Source organism: Oncorhynchus clarkii, chromosome 5, assembly GCF_045791955.1.
Source record: "Oncorhynchus clarkii lewisi isolate Uvic-CL-2024 chromosome 5, UVic_Ocla_1.0, whole genome shotgun sequence".
Classification (NCBI taxonomy): domain Eukaryota; kingdom Metazoa; phylum Chordata; class Actinopteri; order Salmoniformes; family Salmonidae; genus Oncorhynchus; species Oncorhynchus clarkii.
This window is the reverse complement of record NC_092151.1, coordinates 20,167,833-20,189,138: the sequence shown is the minus strand read 5'-3', so window position 1 is coordinate 20,189,138 and position 21,306 is coordinate 20,167,833. Positions and strand designations below refer to the sequence as shown.

General features: G+C 44.0%; 1 protein-coding gene across 6 annotated transcripts in view; it reads right to left on the bottom strand.

Moving 5' to 3' along the window:
• Positions 1-21,306, bottom strand: part of LOC139408492 (disabled homolog 2-interacting protein-like) — a 342,336-nt gene that overhangs the window by 52,944 nt on the left and 268,086 nt on the right. For all 6 annotated transcript variants that reach the window (XM_071152454.1, XM_071152456.1, XM_071152457.1 and 3 more), the window contains 3 exons: positions 17,450-17,603; positions 16,218-16,316; positions 7,393-7,947 (listed from right to left, as the gene is read on the bottom strand). In XM_071152454.1, coding sequence (XP_071008555.1) covers positions 7,393-7,947; positions 16,218-16,316; positions 17,450-17,603 — 808 coding nt within the window. The remainder of the gene's footprint in view (positions 1-7,392; positions 7,948-16,217; positions 16,317-17,449; positions 17,604-21,306) is intronic.

Below are 21,306 nucleotides of genomic sequence, written 5' to 3'. Positions count from 1 at the left end.
GGGGCTACACAGCGTATCCAATAGAGAGAGAGAGAGACTAGAGGGACTACACAGCGTATCCAATAGAGAGAGAGAGAGACTAGAGGGGCTACACAGCGTATCCAATAGAGAGAGAGAGAGAGAGAGACAAGAGGGACTACACAGTGCATCCAATAGAGAGAGAGAGAGAGAGACTAGAGGGGCTACACAGCATATCCAATAGAGAGATAGAGAGACTAGAGGGACTACACAGTGTATCCAATAGAGAGATAGAGAGACAAGAGGGGCTACACAGCGTATCCAATAGAGAGATAGAGAGACTAGAGGGGCTACACAGCGTATCCAATAGAGAGAGAGAGAGACCAGAGGGGCTACACAGCATATCCAATAGGGCTACACAGCGTATCCAATAGAGAGAGAGAGAGAGACTAGAGGGACAACACAGTGTATCCAATAGAGAGATAGAGAGACTAGAGGGGCTACACAGCGTATCCAACAGAGAGATAGAGAGACTAGAGGGGCTACACAGCGTATCCAATAGAGAGAGAGAGACTACACAGCGTAGGGGCTACACAGCCTATCCAATAGAGGGAGAGAGAGAGAGAGACTAGAAGGACTACACAGCGTATCCAATAGAGAGAGAGAGAGAGAGAGAGAGAGAGAGAGAGAGAGAGAGAGAGAGAGAGAGAGAGAGAGAGAGAGAGAGAGAGAGAGAGAGACTAGAGGGGCTACACAGCGTATCCAATAGAGAGAGAGAGAGAGAGAGAGAGAGAGAGAGAGAGACTAGAGGGGCTACACAGCGTATCCAATAGAGAGAGAGAGAGACTAGAGGGACTACACAGCGTATCCAATAGAGAGAGAGAGACTAGAGGGGCTACACAGCATATCCAATAGAGAGAGAGAGAGAGAGAGAGAGAGAGAGAGAGAGAGAGAGACTAGAGGGGCTACACAGCGTATCCAATAGAGAGAGAGAGAGAGAGAGAGAGAGAGAGACTAGAGGGGCTACACAGCATATCCAATAGAGAGAAAGAGGGAGACTTTCTCTGACAGGGCAGGTCACAGACCATCTCTTCACCTCAGACACTGCAATTATAATGACCCTGCTGATTGTGATGCACCACGGAGGAGGATCTGTCTCCACGCTAACGCTGCTAACCCTACCAAAAATGACTTCACATTATTAGAATCAGCAGCAGGGTGGTAATGGATGAAGGCACTGGAAATAGATTAGTGTGTGTTTGTGTTTGTGTGTGGTATGTTTGTGTGTGGTGTGTTTGTGTTTGTGTGTGGTGTGTTTGTGTGTGGTGTGTTTGTGTGTGGTGTGTTTGTGGACATGTTTTTACAATACTTGTCAAAAGTCCCCACAAGAATAGTAAACAAACAAAAATTTGATCAACTGGTGAAATTTTGTTAGTCCCCACAAGGTCAAATGGGGTTTAAGGTTAAAATGAGTGTTAGGGTTAGGAGCCAGGGTTTGTGTTAAGTTTTCTGGTTAAAGTTAGGGTTAGGGTAAGAGTACACGTTAGGGTTAGAGGTTAGGGAAAATAGGATTTTGAATGGGACTGAATGTGTGCCCCCACAAGGTTAGTTGTACAAGACTGTGTGTGTGTGTGTGTGTGTGTGAGTGCCTGTTTGTATATATGTGTGTGTGTGTGTGTGTGTGTGTGTGTGTGTGTGTGTGTGTGTGTGTGTGTGTGTGTGTGTGTGTGTGTGTGTGTGTGTGTGTGTGTGTGTGTGTGTGTGTGTGTGTGTGTGTTTGCGTGTTTATGTGTTTGCGTGTGTGTGTGTGTGTGTGTGTGTGTGTGTGTGTGTGTGTGTGTGTGTGTGTGTGTGTTTGTGTGTGTGTGTGTGTGAGTGCGCGTGTGTATGAGTTGCGTATGTGTGTTGTGGTGTGTGTGTGTGTGTGTGTGTGTGTGTGAGTGCGCGTGTGTATGTGTTTAATTGTGTGTGTGTGTGTGTGAGCGTGTGAGTAGAAATTGACCGGTAGAGGATAGGAAAGGAAAGGAAAGGTAGGATAGGAAAGGTCATGCTCAGGAGACGCTACATCAGCACGGTCACAAGACTACAGAGAAAAACAAGATGAGGTGTAAAACAGACAGACATCATATCTAGAGGCTGTTACTGAGTGTGAGGGTCAAAACAACCAACACAGAAGCTCTGCCTCTTCATATGCTGTCGTTGGCCAGATGAGATGGAGGATTCCTTAAATATCTGACACAGACCACTCAAGGATAATGTAGTTATGTTATATACAGTAGGTTACATATATTGTGTAAATAAGTATTTGGTTGCTGTGGCCAGGGAGTAATCATAGACCTGGATGAAAAGGACAGCCAGAAAATTAAGTTTTATTCCTAAAACATAACATTATATAGCAGGAAAGGGAACCCAACTCCTGTGTAGAGTAGAGCAGAGGGGAGTTTGGCCCAAGACTTCATCTGCAGCTGGTGAAGGACAAACCACACAGTATAAATATGGATGTGGATATGAGATTAGATGATTGTGGACTACAGGAAAAGGAGGACCGAGCACGCCACCATTCTCATCGACGGGGCTGTAATGGAGCAGGTTGAGAGCTTCAAGTTCCTTGGTGTCCACATCACCAACAAACCAGAATGATCCAAACACACCAAGACAGTCGTGAAGAGTGCACGGCAATTGCTCAGCCTCTGACCGCAAGGCACTACAGAGGGTAGTGCGTACGGCCCAGTACATCACTAGGGCTAAGCTGCCAGCCATCCAGGAACTCTAAAAATTGTCAAAGACCCCAGCCACCCCAGTCATAGACTGTTCTCTCTACTACCGCATGGCAAGCTGTACCGGAGTGCCAAGTCTAGGACAAGAAGGCTTCTCAACAGTTTTACCCCCAAGCCATAAGACTCATGAACAGGTAAACAAATGGCTACTCGGACTATTTGCATTGTGTTCCGCCCCAACCCCTCTTTTACGCTGCTGCTACTCTCTGTTCATCATATATGCATAGTAACTTTAACTATACATTCATGTACATACTACCTAATTGGCATGACCAACCAGTGCTCCCGCACATTGGCTAACAGGGCTATCTGCACTGTGTCCCACCACCCGCCACCCGCCAACCCCTCTTTTATGCTGCTGCTACTCTCTGTTCATCATATATGCATAGTCACTTTAACTATACATTCATGTACATACTACTTCAATTAGCCCAACCAATCAGTGCTCCCGCACGTTGGCTAACCGGGCAATCTGCATTGTGTCCCGCCACCCACCACCCGCCAACACCTCTTTTACACTACTGCTACTCTCTGTTTATCATATACTGTATGCATAGTCACTTTAACCATATCTACATGTACATACTACCTCAATCAGCCTGACTAACCGGTGTCTGTTTGTAGCCTCGCTACTTTTATAGCTTCGCTACTGTATATAGCCTGTCTTTTTACTGTTGTTTTATTTACCTACCTATTGTCCTTTTTTGCACTGTTGGTTAGAGCCTGTAAGTAAGCATTCCACTCTAAGGTCTACACCTGTTGTATTCGGCGCACGTGACACAAACTTAGATTTGGAATATACATCACGGGGTTTAGCCTCATTAAGTCTGGGTCTGATGTACCTTGGAATGTTTTAAAGGACTATTAGTTGGGAATATTTGGGGTGTGTTGTGGTGCTGTGGGCTACAATCTGTGTCGTGCACCATCCATAATGTAGCCTAGGATTCCAGGGAAATCTAAGGCTAAGATGTGTGTGTGTACACATGAAATGTTCAAAGCAGTATAAGGGACACAGAGCACCCTCTAGAGAGACGCTTTCTGTCATTTCTCCTGTTTTGAGAAATCTTCAGCTGGAGAAGGGTGTAACGGTTTTCCTCCTCTTCGTCTGAGGAGGAGTAAGGATCGGACCAAAACGCAGCGTGGTAAGTGTCCATATTGATTTATTCAAAAACACAACTGAACACTGGAACAAAATAATAAAGGTCCGTGGGGCGACGCATAATTGGCCCAGCGTCCTCCGGGTTAGGGAGGGTTTGGTCGGTAGGGATCTCCTTGTCTCATCGCGCACCAGCGACTCCTGTGGTGGGCCGGGCGCAGTGCACGCTAACCAAGGTTGCCAGGTGCACGGTGTAGCCTCCGACACATTGGTGCGGCTGGCTTCCAGGTTGGATGCGCGCTGTGACCTCTTACTTCTACCCCCTCCTTTTTTGAAAATTCTGTTAAAAATCGCGCAACTTTTCAGCGTCCTGCTACTCATGCCAGGAATATAGTATATGCATATGATTAGTATGTGTGGATAGAAAACACTCTGAAGTTTATAAAACTGGTTAAATCACGGCTGTGACTATAACAGATCGTGTGTTTCATTGAAAAACGCAAGAAAAACTGCTCTCTGAAAGCTAAAAATAATTTCCATAAGTCACTTCCACCAGTTATTAAAAGAGAACAGAATTTAATGGCAATCTGCCTGCAATTCATACAAATTCCGCACGATGGCGCCATTGTCCTAATTTTCAATTGAATTTATTGTTGGAAAATCCTTCTGTCTGACCTCCATTTTCCCAGTCTTCACCCGGATGCAGTTGAGGGAGATATCAGATGGCATTGTTTTTGCAAGTGAAGACCTATTGAAAAGACATCGCCCTGTAATCATTTTGATAGATTATAAACGTTTACTAATACCTAAAGTTGGATTACAAAAGGATTTCGAAGTGTTTTGTGAAAGTTTATCGTCGACTTTTTTAATTTAAAAAAATTACGCAGCGTTTAAAAACGATGATTTTTTCTGAATGACACAGATCCCATACAAAGCTATTTTGGGTATATATGGACCGATTTAAACGAAAAAAAGACCCAATAGTGATGTTTATGGGGCATATAGGAGTGCCAAGAAAGAAGCTCGTCAAAGGTAATGAATGTTTTATATTTTATTTCTGCGTTTTGGGTAGCGCCGGCTACCGCAAAATCTGTTGTTTACGTGTCGTGCTGGCATTTTGGGGGGTGCATGCTATCAGATAATAGCTTCTGATGCTTTCGCCGAAAAGCATTTTAAAAATCTGACTTGCTGGCTAGGTTCACAACGAGTGTAGCTTTAATTCAATACCCTGCTTGTGAATTTTGATCAAAGATTGAGTTGTAACGAGTACATTTAGCATTTAGCGTAGCGCATTTGCATTTCCAGGGGCATACTTGGGACGTCTGCGTGTCAAGTATTCTCAAGAAGTTAAGAAGCAGTGCGGCTTGGTTGGGTTGTGTATCGGAGGACGCATGACTTTCAACCTTCATCTCTCCCGAGCCCGTACGGGAGTTGCAGCGATGAGACAAGATAGTAGCTACTAAAACAATTGGATACCATGAAATTGGGGAGAAAAAGGGTTCAAATTAAAAAATAAATTAAAATAATAATAATAATAAACGTGATATGTACAAAACCGAAACAGTACCGTGTTGCCCAAACACTCACACGGAAACAAACACCCACAAACCAAAAGTGAAACCCAGGCTACCTAAGTATGATTCTCAATCAGAGACAACTAATGACACCTGCCTCTGATTGAGAACCATCCTAGGCCGAACACAAAAACCAACATAGAAAAACAAAGAGTAAAATAACAGAACGTGACAAAGGGTAGTTTGTTTGTCTGGCAAAGTTTGCTGAAGCCACCCGAACTAACACCCCAAAAGACAGCTGTAAATAAATGAATCAGTCACTATATTCCTGTCCAGGCTAAATGTATCCATTGGATTCTGGCTATCCCTTTAATAGGTTTTACTGGCTTTTCAATTATTAGTCTGCTCGTAATAAATGTTTGTAGAGGAAATGAGGAAATATAGATTTGTGGGGACATTGTCCCATGAAGCCGTCCCTGGTGAAAATCAACTTTGAAACAGTCTCTCTCTGCTGGTATTAACGTTTTACGACCCATCTCCATGGGAGATGACAGGCAGAGGAAAGAGGGAAGTAAGGGAGAGATGAAGGTTTAACACTTTTCAGGGACACTGAAATGAATTAGGTCTAATTAACAGTGTGGCCATTTCTCCAGAGACAGACAGAGCCTTTCTAGCGTGTATGTCTGACCAACCCAGTGCAGGGACAGTGAAAATCTACTGCAGCTCTCAGCAGGACCTCTTAAGTACTAATCGTTCATCATGGCAGTCTGATGAAGTCAGTCAGAGAGAGAAAGTCAGGGAGCTTCAAAGCTCTGTTCAGGAGACAATGTCAAGAGCGTCCTTGCTGGCTGGCTTGCGCTCAAGTTGTCCTTGGCAACTGGAAAATAACATAAAGAGAAAAGAGCAAAGAAACCTCCTCTCACCGAGGCAGCAGCCAATGAATGTTGCATACAGTACAATAATAGGCATTGCAGTAGGTAGCCAATTTGATAGCTCGAGAGAGAGAGTGGGTGTGGTAGTGTGGTAGAGTGTAGACTGCTACCTGGATGAGAGATCATCTCTCAGAACCGACCCCAAAACAAGCTCAAAACACAATGCTAACACAGTGGGTTAATCTAGGCCTGCTAACACAACAGCTAACACCAATGCCTCTCTTCTCTTTTGTTCTGTTGAACATCCATCCCAAACATCTCTGAGCTTTACAACCCATCCCAAACATCTCTGAGCTTTACAACCCATCCCAAACATCTCTGAGCTTTACAACCCATCCCAAACATCTCTTAGCTTTACAACCCATCCCAAACATCTCTGAGCTTCACAACCCATCCCAAACATCTCTGAGCTTCACAACCCATCCCAAACATCTCTGAGCTTCACAACCCATCCCAAACATCTCTGAGCTTTACAACCCATCCCAAACATCTCTTAGCTTTACAACCCATCCCAAACATCTCTGAGCTTCACAATCCATCCCAAACATCTCTGAGCTTTACAACCCATCCCAAACATCTCTGAGCTTCACAACCCATCCCAAACATCTCTGAGCTCTACAACCCTGCAGGAAAATGAACTAAGGAGAACTGAGGGTGGATTAACATCAGTTTGGGATCTAATACTTTCTCTGTTAAACTAACATGAGCCCATCTGCTCCACTAGCGGTTAAAAGGAAAAAGTGAAGACTCTATTAAACAAACAGGAAATACCCCCTCTGGCCTCTGGCTCTGCTGAGACAGCTGCTGGCCCAGGTCAAATATTAAAAAAGCATTTAGTCAGGTTTGACCACATTCCTGAGGTTGACTTGCCTTCAGTTTGAACTCTGTGACATAGAATACTACTGTAATACAGAATAAAAGCTGAGTTCTGATAGCTGTGTGTTGCACAGAGGATGACAGACATTGACCTTACTTAGTCAACGCTCCTGTTGCAGTTGCTACCTTGAGCAAAGTCTTAGACAGGAAACATTGAGAGCAAATTGAACCAAAACATTTGTAAAACAAAAGTAAATGTGTTTGTGAACGAGTCATCTTTATGATCGCTGGGTTCCTACCTTGGCCTTGCCGGTGCTCTGTAGAATATGGACCAGTGCAGAAGCCATCTCCTCCTTGTTCTTCACACTGATGCCAGGCTCCAGCACGGAGCACAGCAACATGTAGTTATTGGTGGTGTACTCTGCAAACTCCTTATACATCTCCATAGGCAGGATGTTCATGCTCTGGTAGCGGGCCTTGATCCGAATCATGGGCCCTGGCGTCTTCCCCTTGTTGGGCGTCGGAGTGCTTACCGGGTACCACTTCTCCATGAACTGCCTTCCCGTCACCGCGGCGACTGGGATGTTGACCAGTCCGATGTAATTGTTCTTGTCTTTTTTCTTTTTCTTGTCCGAGTCCTTGTAGAGGTGGACCGTGATGCTCTTGGCAGCCGGGAGGTTGTTGAACTCAAAGTGCTCGCCCCAGAAGACGTTGTCGGTCTTGAGCTTGCAGGTGGTGCGGGCGTACAGGGTGTCGTCCAGACACAGCTCGCAGAAGTACTTCTTCTTGGCAGGAATGTCCTTGGCTTCGATGATCCACAGCTTCAGCATGTTCTCCACCCGACGGCTGTTGTCCTGTGTGGGGATAGAGAAAGGGAGGGGTGGGTTAGGGACAGGGTGGATCCCAGACCTGGGTCTAGACTTTAGTAAATACTGACTGTAACTCAAATACTTGAGAGAGAGAAGAGGAGAGGTTAGGGTCAATGGTAGCCAGACCTGGATCTAATACATATCTCAAATAGTACGCAGGTATGTTGGTGCTACCCAAAGTTTATATGGGAATGTGGTGCTTCTCTCTGTAAACATGGTAGTTTCTGAGCCTTCCAAAAAAGAAAAAATGACAGCAACATATCTAAAATATACAAAAATACCTGAGATGTGCTTGATTAAAGCTAGACTCACTGGAGTGCAGGGAGTAGATGAGTTTAGTATACCTTATAATGGGTATTAAGACATTACACACTAATAAATAGATGATTAAAATGCATATGTTAATGGTACTCAAAGGTAGATTCTGCATAGAAATACAGTTCATTGTGCAAAATGTGTTTAATGGAAACAGTAATACAATAACGTTCTCATGAATAGAACTCAGCAAATGGTTTCCAGACTTTTTTTGGATATTGCACGTTATTTTACACTCACTACAAATATTTCCCCCCCCTTTCTCATTTAAAAAACGCTCTAATGTCGGTTTCAGTTGAATACATTCAGTTGGACAACTACCCCCCTTCCCATTTCCCTTTCAAGCGCCGATGTTTACGGACAAACAAGCAAACCTACACTGTATCTAATCTGTGGAAAATCACTAAATAATTAAAGACTTGCAAGGCAGAGATGGAAAGATTCATATCCCGGCCAGAAGTCTTCTGAGAAAAGAAAACACTTCAAGGTTATTGCCTAACTTTTTTCCTAAAGGAGATTTTTACCCAAAATCCAGAAACTCCCAAGTGATTCCATACATTGAAACTAGTTCAGGGAAGTTTTCCCTCTCCCTGTAGTGCTGTACTGAAACAGCCTAAAAAATGTGACATTGCTGGATGCAGGCCTCACTTTTCTCTGTTGCCAGTGAATTAATGATTCAGAAATCCGTGGGCAAAATGTGTTGTTTTATTGAAAGTGTACGGCCAAGTTAGTTATTTTTTGTCAAAAGTACTATCAGTTTTGAGTCAGGAAATCTGACTCTTCTTTTCCACCTAAAACATTTGCAATTATTTTATATAATTATTTTAAGTAGCCTACTGCCACAGCAGGGAGATGGGTAACAACTTTTTTTCAGCAGAGATGTGAACACAGCTTTACACATTCGTTATACCAAGTAAACAACAACCTTCAAATAAGCCTGATGACTAAATACTCGCAGGTGATGATGAAAACTACCGAAGGAGCGCTGATGGTGTAGTTGAAACCATATTTATTTGAGCCCCACAAATTTGGATGAAGAATTTAGGCAAATTTATCTTCAGATGGCCACCGCCGTTCTAGCTACCGCAGCCGAAGCAGTAGCTGGACCACAGTCACAACCCATCCCCAGAATCAACATAGACTGGTAGTAGTGGTGTAGCAATTGCGTACCAATGCTACGAATGAGGAATATTTGTGCTGCAGAGAATTTTAATACGTGACTAGAATTCTTACAGAAATGGAGGAATATAAGGATGATGATGAGCAGTTTGCTTTTGCGGCCCACAGAAACTCTGGTGTCCTGGAAAAAAAATGCTATTTTCCAAAGACGAATTAGAGAATCACCCATGTTCCAGCTGGACCAAATGGACAGTTATCTAACGAGTAAGTAGCTCAACTTTACTTTGATGAATGAACTCTTATCATATACCTCAATGTGCGGGACCGTTAGTGGGTTTATGTCTTCACATTAGCCCAAAAGACTATATAGCCTATGTTTATTTATCACAATGTTTTTTGGACATTCTGTTCTCCAATGTGACACAATGTATAGTTTCTCAACCCTTCCTTCCTTAAAAACATAGGACACATATGCTAAGCTGTAGAGTACCGAGGCCTATATGTCTACATGATATGGTGCAATGGCAACAACACAATAAGAACACCTGGTACTTCGACGATCAGGCTACATACCTCGGCACACTTGCTTTGTCGCTTTCTGTTTGTCGCCTTCGTATTTTGGCACTGCGCCAGATCCAGTCCCTAGAATAGTTTTATTTAATTTAGCTAGGTAAGTCAGTTAAGAACAAATTCTTATTTACAATGAGGGCCTACACCGGCCAAACCCAGACGATGCTCAATTGTGCATCGCCCTATGGGACTCCCAATCACATCCGGTTGTGATACAGCCTGGATTCAAACCAGGGTGTCTGTAATGGCGCCTCTGGCACTGAGATGCAGTGCCTTAGACCGCTGTGCCACTTGGGAAATACAGTAGCAACAGCTGGATCTTTTAGTATCCTTCAGTTTTCTGTCCCCGTCATTTCAGATTGCATATCTCATTCATATGTATCATCGCTGAAGTGCTTGTTACACACAAATATTGCTTGTTACACAAAATATTCCAAGATGGCGTAGCAGTCGGACGTGTGTTTTTGTCTTTTCCCTTCCGTGGAAACATAGTTTTTATTTGTTGTGTTTTTTTCATATATATTTTTATATCACTTTCCATATATGGACTGAATATACTCTCCTGCAACTCGCCTCACCCAATGTGGTACGGATCTGCTATTTTTATACTTAAGAACCGGAACCCCCATCAAAAGCTAGCTACCAGCTAACTGGCTACTAGCTAGCTGCGGCCCGCTAGCTCTCTAGAGCACTTCGGACTGTTAGCTTAAAGAGGCCCAACGGACAATTTCTTTGGCCACTATACCTAGTTTGCCAATCAGCCTGGTTAACCACACGGAGCCCTGCTGATCCGTCCTCTTAATCGCAACCCCAACAGAGCTAGCCAGCTAACTAGCTACTAGCTAGTAGTCAGCTAGCCACTGCTAGTGGTCATCAGCTACCTCTAGCACGGACAACTCTCGCCAGTCTGCACAGTGTGACTCAAACCAGAGCAAATCAGACTTATTTTTCTCCATATTCACCTGGATCATCACAGTTAGCTAGCTGCTATTCGAGTGGCCACTCCTGGGTAACGTCTCTGTCCCGAAGCAAGAACAAATTAGCCTGGAGCTAGACTTGCTAGGCCCATCTGCTAGGCACATCTCCCGGCTAGCCAAAGAGGTCCATCAGCCACTCCTTGGGCTACAATACCTATTTTGCCAACTGGCCTGGATCCCCGCCGACCCATCACGACTGGACCACCGACGTGATTCGCGTGATGGGGTTTTCTCAACTGGCTCCGCCATCGCGTCGTCCCCTGAATGCCCATCCGCTAGCCTGCTAGCCGCGGCCCAATAGCTGCCTGAAGCCACTCACTGGACTCATACGATCACTCGGCTACGCATGCCTCTCGCTAACGTCAATGTGCCTTGTCCATTGCTGTTTTGGTTAGTAATTATTGCCTTATTTCACTCTAGAGCCTCTAACCCTGCTCAATACACCTTATTAAACACTTTAGTTCCACCTACCACACATGCGGTGACATCACCTGGTTTAAATTATATTTCTAGAGACAATATCTCTTTCATCGTCACTCCATGCATATGTTTAACCTCTTTGATCTCTAGGGGCGCTATTTCATTTTTGGATAAAAAACGTTCCCGTTTTAAGCGCGATATTTTGTCACGAAAAGATGCTCGACTATGCATATTCTTGACAGTTTTTGAAAGAAAACACTCTGAAGTTTCAGAATCTGCAAAGATATTGTCTGTAAGTGCCCCAGAACTCATTCTACAGGCGGAACCAAGATGATGCGTCAACCAGGAAATGAGCAGAATTTCTGAAGCTCTGTTTTCCATTGTCTCCTTATATGGCTGTGATTGCGCAAGGAATAAGCCTACACTTTCTGTCGTTCCCCCAAGGTGTTAGCAGCATTGTGACGTATTTGTAGGCATATCATTGGAAGATTGGCCATAAGAGACTACATTTTCCAAGTGTCCGCCTGGTGTCCTGCGTGGAATTCGGTGCGCAAACGCCAGCTGCTTGTACTTTTCCATTTGATTGAGGGGAGAAACCATGCTTCCACGAACAATATATCATTGAAGAGATATGTGAAAAACACCTTGAGGATTGATTCTAAACAACGTTTGCCATGTTTTCAGTCGATATTATGGAGTTAATTTGGAAAAAAGTTCGCGTTTTGAGGACTGAATTTTCGTTTTTTTTTTGGTAGCCAAATGTGATGTGCAAAACGGAGCTATTTCTAATACACAAATAATCTTTTTGGGAAAAACTGAGCATCTGCTATCTAACTGAGAGTCTCCTCATTGGAAACATCCGAAGTTCTTCAAAGGTAAATGATTTTATTTGAAGGCTTTTATGTTTTTGTTGAAATCTTGCGTGCTGGATGCTAACGCTAATGCTAACGCTAAATGCTACGCTAGCTAGCCACTTTTACACAAATGATTGTTTTCCTATGGTTGAGAAGCATATTTTGAAAATCTGAGATGACAGTGTTGTTTACAAAAGGCTAAGCTTGAGAGATGGCATATTTATTTCATTTCATTTGCGATTTTCATGAATAGTTAACGTTGCGTTATGGTAATGAGCTTAGGTCTGTAAATAGAATCCCGGATCCGGGTTTGGTAGACGCAACAGGTTAACCTCACTGTATTCACATCCTACCATATCTTTGTCTGTACATTATGCCTTGAACCTATTCTACCGTGCCCAGAAATTTGCTCCTTTTACTCTCTGTTCTGAATGTACTAAATGACCAGTTACTTTAGCCGTACCCTTATCCTATTCCTCCTCTGTTCCTCTGGTGTTGTGGAGGTTAATCCAGGCCCTGCAATGCCTACCTCCACTCACATTCCCCAGGCGCTATCATTTGTTGACTTCTGTAACCGTAAAAGCCTTGGTTTCATGCATGTTAACATTAGAAGCCTCCTCCCAAAGTTGGTTTTATTCACTGCCCTAGCACACTCTGCCAACCCGGATGTCCTAGCTGTGTCTGAATCCTGACTCAGGGAGACCACCAAAAACCCTGAAATTTCCATTCCTAACTATAAACTTTTCTGACAAGATAGAACTGCCAAAGGGGGCGGTGTTGCAATCTACTGCAGAGATAGCCTGCAGAGTTCTGTCTTACTATCCAGGTCTGTACCCAAACAATTCAAGCTTCTACTTTTAAAAATGCTTGCTATAGAACACCCTCTGCTTCCAGCTGTGCCCTGGACACCATATATGCTTCCCACCCTCATAGATATCATCCTAATCAACTTGCCCTCCAAATATACCACTGCTGTTTTCAACAAAGATTTCAGCGACCACCCCTCATCACTGTCAAACTCTCCCTAAAACACTCCAGCGAGCAGGCCTTTCTAAATCGACCTGGCACGGGTATCCTGGAAGGATATTGACCTCATCCCGTCAGTAGAGGATGCCTGGTCATTCTTTAAAAGTGCCTTCCTCACATCTTAAATTAGTATGCCCTTTTCAAAACATTTTGAACCAGGAACAGATATAGCCCTTGGTTCTCTCCAGACCTGACTGCCCTTGACCAGCACAAAAACATCCTGTGGCGTTCTGCATTAGCATCGAATAGCTGCCGTGATATGCAACTTTTCAGGGGAAGTTAGGAACCAATATACACAGGCAGTTAGGAAAGCTAAGGCTACATTTTTCAAGCAGAAATTTGCATCCTGTAGCACAAACTCAAAAAATTTCTGGTACACTGTAAAGTCCATGGAGAATAAGAGCACCTCCTCCCAGCAGCCCACTGCACTGAGGCTAGGAAACACTGTCACCACCGATAAATCTGGAGACTCACTTTTTTAAATGATCTGCCGAAATTGTTGCAACCCCTATTACTAGCCTGTTCAACCTCTCTTTCGTATCGTCTGAGATTCCCAAAGATTGGAAAGCTGCCGCGGTCATCCCCCTACTTCAAAGGGGGAGACAATCTATGCCCTAACTGCTACAGACCTATACCCCACCGTACCTTCTCCGCTATGCAATCCGGTTTCAGAGCCGGCCATAGTTGCACCTCAGCCACGCTCAAGGTCCTAAACGATATCATAACCGCCATCGATAAGAGACATTACTGTGCTGCCGAATTCATCGACCTGGCCAAGGCTTTTGACTCTGTCAATCACCACATTCTTATTGGCAGACTCAACAGCCTTGGTTTCTCAAATGACTGCCTCGTCTGGTTCACCAACTACTTCTCTGATAGAGTTCAGTGTGTCAAATCGGAGGGCCTGTTGTCCGGACTACTGGCAGTCTCTATGGGGGTGCCACAGGGTTAAATTCTCGGGCCGACTCTCTTCTCTGTGTACATCAATGATGTCGCTCTTGCTGCTGGTGATTCTCTGATCCACCTCTACGCAGACGACACCATTCTGTATACTTCTGGCCCTTCTTTGGACACTGTGTTAACTAACCTCCAGACGGCCTTTAATGCCGTACAGCTGTCTTTCCGTGGCCTCCAACTGCTCTTAAATGCAAGTAAAACTGAATGCATGCTCAACAACCGATCACTGCCCGCACCTGCTCGCCACTCCAGTGATGCTGGATGGTTCTGACTTAGAATATGTGGACAACTACAAATACCTATGTGTCTGGCTAGACTGTAAACTCTCCTTCCAGACTCACATTAAGCATCTCCAATCCAAAATTAAATCTAGAATCTGCTTCCAATTTCGCAACAAAGCATCCTTCACTCATGCTGCCAAACATACCCTCGTAAAACTGACCATCCTACCGATCCTCGACTTCTGCGATGTCATTTATAAAATAGCCTCCAACACGCTACTCAACAAATTGGATGCAGTCTATCACAGTGCCATCCGTTTTGTCACCAAAGCCCCATATACTACCCACCACTGTGACCTGTATGCTCTCACTGGCTGGCCCTCACTTCATACTCGTCGCCAAACCCACTTGCTCCAGGTCATCTACAAGTCTCTGCTAGGTAAAGCCCCGCCTTATCTCAGCTCACTGGTCACCATAGCAGCACCCACCCATAGCACACGCTCCAGCAGGTATATCTCACTGGTCACCCCCAAAGCTAATTCCTCCTTTGGCCGCCTTTCCTCCCAGTTCTCTTCTGCCAATGACCGGAACTAACTGCAAAAATCACTGAAGCTGGAGACTCATATCTCACTCACTAGCTTTAAGCACCAGCTGTCAGAGCAGCTCACAGATCACTACACCTGTACATAGCCCATCTGTAAACAGCCCATCCAACTACCTAATCCCCATACTATATTTATTTATTCATCTTGCTCCTTTGCACCCCAGTATCTCTACTTGCACATTCGTCTTCTGCACATTTATCATTCCAGTGTATAATTGCTATAATGTAATTATTGTACCATCCCCCCCCAGGAAAATCTGTGACATCAAGCTCCTTATAACATATCGTGAAGTTTCTACGTAGGAGGGTCTCCCCCACGAGGGAGCACATGCGCGGTTGTTACCCATCTCCGTTACTATGGCAGTCAGCTACATAAAATAATCGCTTATATTTTAGGTTGAAAAGTACACATTTCGTGACTTAAAACGGATAGTACTTCTGACAAAAATAAAATAATAAAATAACGAATTTGTCCACACTTCGCGGATTTCTGAATCATGAATTCATTGGCAACAGAGCAGAGCGAGGCCTCCATCCAGGACGTCAGGAGTCACGTGACCTATTTTTGCCGATGTTTCAGTACAGCACTACAGGGAGAGAGAAGGGGAGAGGGAAAACTGCACTGAACTAGTTTTAAGATATGGAATCACTTGGGAGTTTCTGGATTTTGGGTAAACTTCTTTAAAGTTCAAATTAAAAGTAGTTTGTTAAATAATAATAGAGTAAGGCGGGAGAGCGCTGTCAGATTTGCATTATTTCTTGGCTTGACGCAGGGAGCCATATGTTAGCCGCTCGCCTGCCGTCTTGCTGCGCTGTTGTGATTAAAGGAAAAGTGTTGGGTCCTCTGTTTGGAAGTCTGGTGACTGTTCTGACTGTGTTCTCCCACGGTTCTGTGTCTCTGGCTCTCTAGGGGTGCTACCACTGCAGATGTACAGTACAATACCAGACAGTGTGGATGATTTAACTCTCTGTCTGTCTAAGTGTCTGACTCAACTGCTCTGTTCCAATCAGGTCACTTGCTATCTTCCCTGGGCCCCTTGTTGAGTTAAGATGAGTGATGGAATTGGAATCCAGACGGCCTCTGTTTCTGTCTTTGTACTTGAACAAGAAGATTGGCATCAATCCAATACACGATCGTTGAATTTCTATCGGCAACGTTCTGTACCGTTAGACCTCAGATCCCTGGTCTCACCTTGTTGGGGTGGACGGCTCTCCTCAGGTTCTCCATCCACTTGTCCCTCTCTGATGAAGATCGACAGGAGAAACATTTACTTCCTGTTGAGGTGGTGACCTGAAACCCAGAGAAACACAACACTGTGACCACTGTCCCACTGTCCAACCGATGCAGGATACAAGATATACATAGACTAAAAAGAGGAAACGCACTAGTATCGTACAATCAATGTATCTTGATATATGAATATTAGACTACACACACACATTGTTTTGAGAGATAAGGTGTCTGACAGAGGGTTGATGGAGCTGAATGAGGAATCATTGAATAATGCAATTGGGTAAAGCAATCGGTAGTGGTTGGACATGAGAGAGAGATAAATAAATAAAAAGAGAGGAAGTCAGATGGATACAAGATAGAGGATATGAGAGCAAGAGAAAGAGAGAGTCGTGCGATGAGAGTGATAGCGACAAGTGAAAGTCTCTTCAGTCCATGGTAGAGAGTGGCTGGTTATTTTTACCTCTCAACCTGCTCACAGAAAGAGCTCAAAGAGTGCTTAGTCACTCTCCTCTCCTCTCAGCACTGTGTCTACTGCCAGCAGGGCTCGTTTGAGAGCCAGGGTCCTGCTGTATGTGTGTATGGTTACTGCTGCTCACCTCAAGGCAGTGCTCCTGTGGTGTGTGTGTATGTGAGAGAGTGCTCTTAATGAAGAGGGCCTTGCCAGGTGTCTTGTGTGGGTGAATGTTGATGTGAATGTCTGTCAATGTGCCCTTGAGCTAGGTACTTTACCCTAATTGCTCCTGTAAGTCGCTCTGGATAATTGTTGAAAATAAAAATTGTACCTTTATTTAACCAGGCAAGCCAGTCTGCTGAATGTAAAACTGTAAACGTAGTAGTTGGACTAGATGCTGTGAGTGCCTGTGTGTGTGTTTGCTTGTGTGTGTGTGCGTTCGCTTGTGTGTGTGTGTGCGTTCGCTTGTGTGTATGTTCGCGAGCTTAAAAAGATACTGTGAGATTTTTGCAATTTTATACTTTCCCAGAGTCAGATAAACTCATGGATACTATTTGTATGTCTCTGTGTGTAGTATGAAGGAAGTTAGAGGTAGTTTTGCGATGCTAACTAGTGTTAGCGCAATGACTAGAAGTCTACAGGTACGGTAGCATATAATCAAAGTATCTCTTTAATGTACGTCTGTGTGTGTGTGTCTGTGCGTGTGTGCATGCCCTTCTATGTCTGTGCTCCTCCTCACCTGGAAGCAGTAGTCCTGTCCGAGGATGGAGCTGTGAACAGGTTTGATGAGCACCTCGTCCTCCATGCTGAGGTCCACGGCCTCCACAGCACTACTGGGGCTGAGCAACGACTCGTGGCTGCGAGACTCCTTCAGCCTCGGCATCAGATTAGAACTGGAGAAAGCGGGATGGGGAGAGGGTGAGTTAGTTACACGCAGGGGGATAGGTGTGTGTGTGTGAGACAGAAAGAGAGAGCGAGATGTGTAAGAAAAGAGAGAGACATGGGACGCTCCATCAGTCCTCGGCTCAACACTACATGTACTGTTCATTTTCTCAAATCAACACGTTTACAAAAACTTTCACTCACACGTTCACTATCACATTCAGCTAGCGTGTTGTCAGACCCTTTCACTCACACGTTCACCATCACATTCAGCTAGCGTGTTGTCAGACCCTTTCACTCACACGTTAACCATCACATTCAGCTAGCGTGTTGTCAGACCCTTTCACTCACACGTTCACCATCACATTCAGCTAGCGTGTTGTCAGACCCTGTCACTCACACGTTCACCATCACATTCAGCTAGCGTGTTGTCAGACCCTTTCACTCACACGTTCGCCATCACATTCAGCTAGTGTGTTGTCAGACCCTTTCACTCACACGTTCGCCATCACATTCAGCTAGCGTGTTGTCAGACCCTTTCACTCACACGTTCGCCATCACATTCAGCTAGCGTGTTGTCAGACCCTTTCACTCACACGTTCGCCATCACATTCAGCTAGCGTGTTGTCAGACCCTTTCACTCACACGTTCGCCATCACATTCAGCTAGCGTGTTGTCAGACCCTTTCACTCACACGTTCCCCATCACATTCAGCTAGCGTGTTGTCAGACCCTTTCACTCACACGTTCGCCATCACATTCAGCTAGCGTGTTGTCAGACCCTTTCACTCACACGTTCGCCATCACATTCAGCTAGCGTGTTGTCAGACCCTTTCACTCACACGTTCGCCATCACATTCAGCTAGCGTGTTTTCAGACCCTTTCACTCAGAGCAATCTCTCTTTCTTTATCTCTGATAGACAAGAACAATATATTGTACTGTTATTCCCTAAAACAGACTCTCTCTCTACCTCTCCAACTACATTCTGTTTGATCCTATTTTCTATCTACTGTAACACAGAGTTAAATGTTCTAAAGAAAAGCATTGTCATTCACTGGAGACACAACTCATTTCTTGTCTTCTGTTGTCAGAAGGAGAATGTACATTTTCCTGAATTGTTTGGCAGACTGTTTGTTTATCGAAGAAAAAACACTATATATGCAAATTGTTGGATGAGGAACTGTAGGCTCATTGTGATAGGGCCAATTGTTGGATGAGGAACTGTAGGCTCATTGTGATAGGGCCAATTGTTTAATGCTTGCATTGTTTTACGGAGCTCAGTAATTTGTGCTGTTACACTGAGAATATGGCACACACACACACAGGTACGAAGAGAGAGAAGTTTTGCTTTGGTGAAGACATTCTTGAGTTTACTAGCAATTATAAATATTTGGGTCCTTTTTATGACCTTTCTATACGGAACATCCGCCCTGGCCGACTCAACAAGTAGAGCTCTTGGGGGAGTTCTAGGAAAAACAAAACCACTCAAAGATACTGGTTACGCTATGTATTCCTGACTGTATCAGACAGTGTCCTGTTCTGGACAATTCAGCAGGAGTGTGGGGTGCTAAGAGGTCAACTACAAACATGTCAATAACAGGTACTTTACTTTTTAGATATCCACAAGTTTGCACCTATACTGGCAATACCTGGGTACATGGGCTGGGAACCATGTGAGGTGAGATGGAAAAGGCGTGTATGGTGAGACTGGACTAGAAAGTTGGATATGCGAATTGCCATAGTAGCCAGCAATGTTTTTCAATGGGATCTATCCATAGGGGGAGTCTGGGCAACTGCCTTTTCAACAGTCTGACTGTGATTTTACGAAAACCAAATTCATTTCGACATGGACACTATCCAAAAACAACTGATAATGAAATATGGAAAAAATGGGTGGAGATTAATCAAAACTCCCAAATTGAGAACCTTTTGTTAAGGGTGAATGTGTGTGAGAGATATATTATGTACAACCTACCTAAAAGCAAAAGATTGATATGTGCACAGGTAAGATCAAGGATATTGCCACTGCGTATTGAAACAGATAAGATCAGGGATATTGCCTCTGCGTATTGAAACAGATAAGATCAGGGATATTGCGTCTGGGTATTGAAACAGGTAAGATCAGGGATATTGCCTCTGCGTATTGAAACAGATAAGATCAGGGATATTGCGTCTGCGTATTGAAACAGATAAGATCAGGGATATTGCCTCTGCGTATTGAAACAGATAAGATCAGGGATATTGCGTCTGCGTATTGAAACAGATAAGATTAGGGATATTGCCACTGCGTATTGAAACAGATAAGATTAGGGATATTGCCACTGCGTATTGAAACAGATAAGATCAGGGATATTGCCACTGCGTATTGAAACAGGTAAGATTAGGGATATTGCGTCTGCGTATTGAAACAGGTAAGATCAGGGATATTGCCACTGCGTATTGAAACAGATAAGATCAGGGATATTGCCACTGCGTATTGAAACAGATAAGATCAGGGATATTGCCACTGCGTATTGAAACAGGTAAGATCAGGGATATTGCCTCTGCGTATTGAAACAGGTCGGTATTGTGGTGAAATGGAAGAGGAAACACTATGTAACTATTGTGACCTTGAAGAAATAGAGAAATAAACTCATTTTATCCTCTATTTCCCTTTCTATCACGATATACACTTGTTCTTATTCCAGAAAGCACACCAGATATTCCCTGGCATTATGTGGCTGAGTGATGACGAGAAACTGAAATGTTTTTTTTGTCCATTTTGTACATGTATTTCCATTTGCAGAATATTTAGATAAAGCCTGGAATATGAGCTGAAATAAAAGATCCCAGAAATGTTCCATAGACACAAAAAGCTTATTTCTCTCAAATGTTGTGCACAAATTTGTTTACATCTCTGTTAGTAAGAACTTCTCCTTTGCCAAGATAATCCATCCACCTGACAGGTGTGGCATTTCAAGAAGCTGATTAAACAGCATGATCATTAGACAGGTGCACCTTGTGCAGGGGAGAATAAAAGGCCATTCTAAAATGTGCAGTTTTGAGGGAGCATGCTGTTGCCATGCTGACTGCAGGAATGTCCACCAGAGAATGTTGCCAGAGAATTGAATGTTAATTTCTCTACCATAAGCCGCCTCCAACATTGTTTTAGGGAATTTGTCATGCCATTCATCCGCCGCCATCACCTCATGTTTCAGCATGATAATACACGGCCCGATGTACACAATTCCATGGCCTGCATACTCACCAGACATGTCATCATTGAGAATGCTCTGGATCATTTGGGATGCTCTGGATCGACGTGTACAACAGCGTGTTCCAATTCCCGTCAATAGCCAGCAACTTCGCACAGCCATTGAAGAGGAGTGGGACAACATTCCACAGGCCACAATTAACAGCCTGATCAACTCTATGGGAAAGAGATGTGTCACGCTGCATGAGGCAAATGGTGGTCACACCAGATACTGACTGGTTTTCTGATCCACGCCCCTTACCTTTCTTTTTTAAGGTAAATGTGACCAACAGATGCATATCTATATTCCCAGTCATGTGAAATCCATAGATCGATCGATCTATCTATCTACCTACCTATGTATCTCTATATATCTTATTTTTTATTTACTGCTCTATGGGTGTGATTATTGCTTGGATAACCTTATTTACTATTATGTATTGATTTATTTTTCACTCTTTATGCGGAGCGCCCTGCAGAGA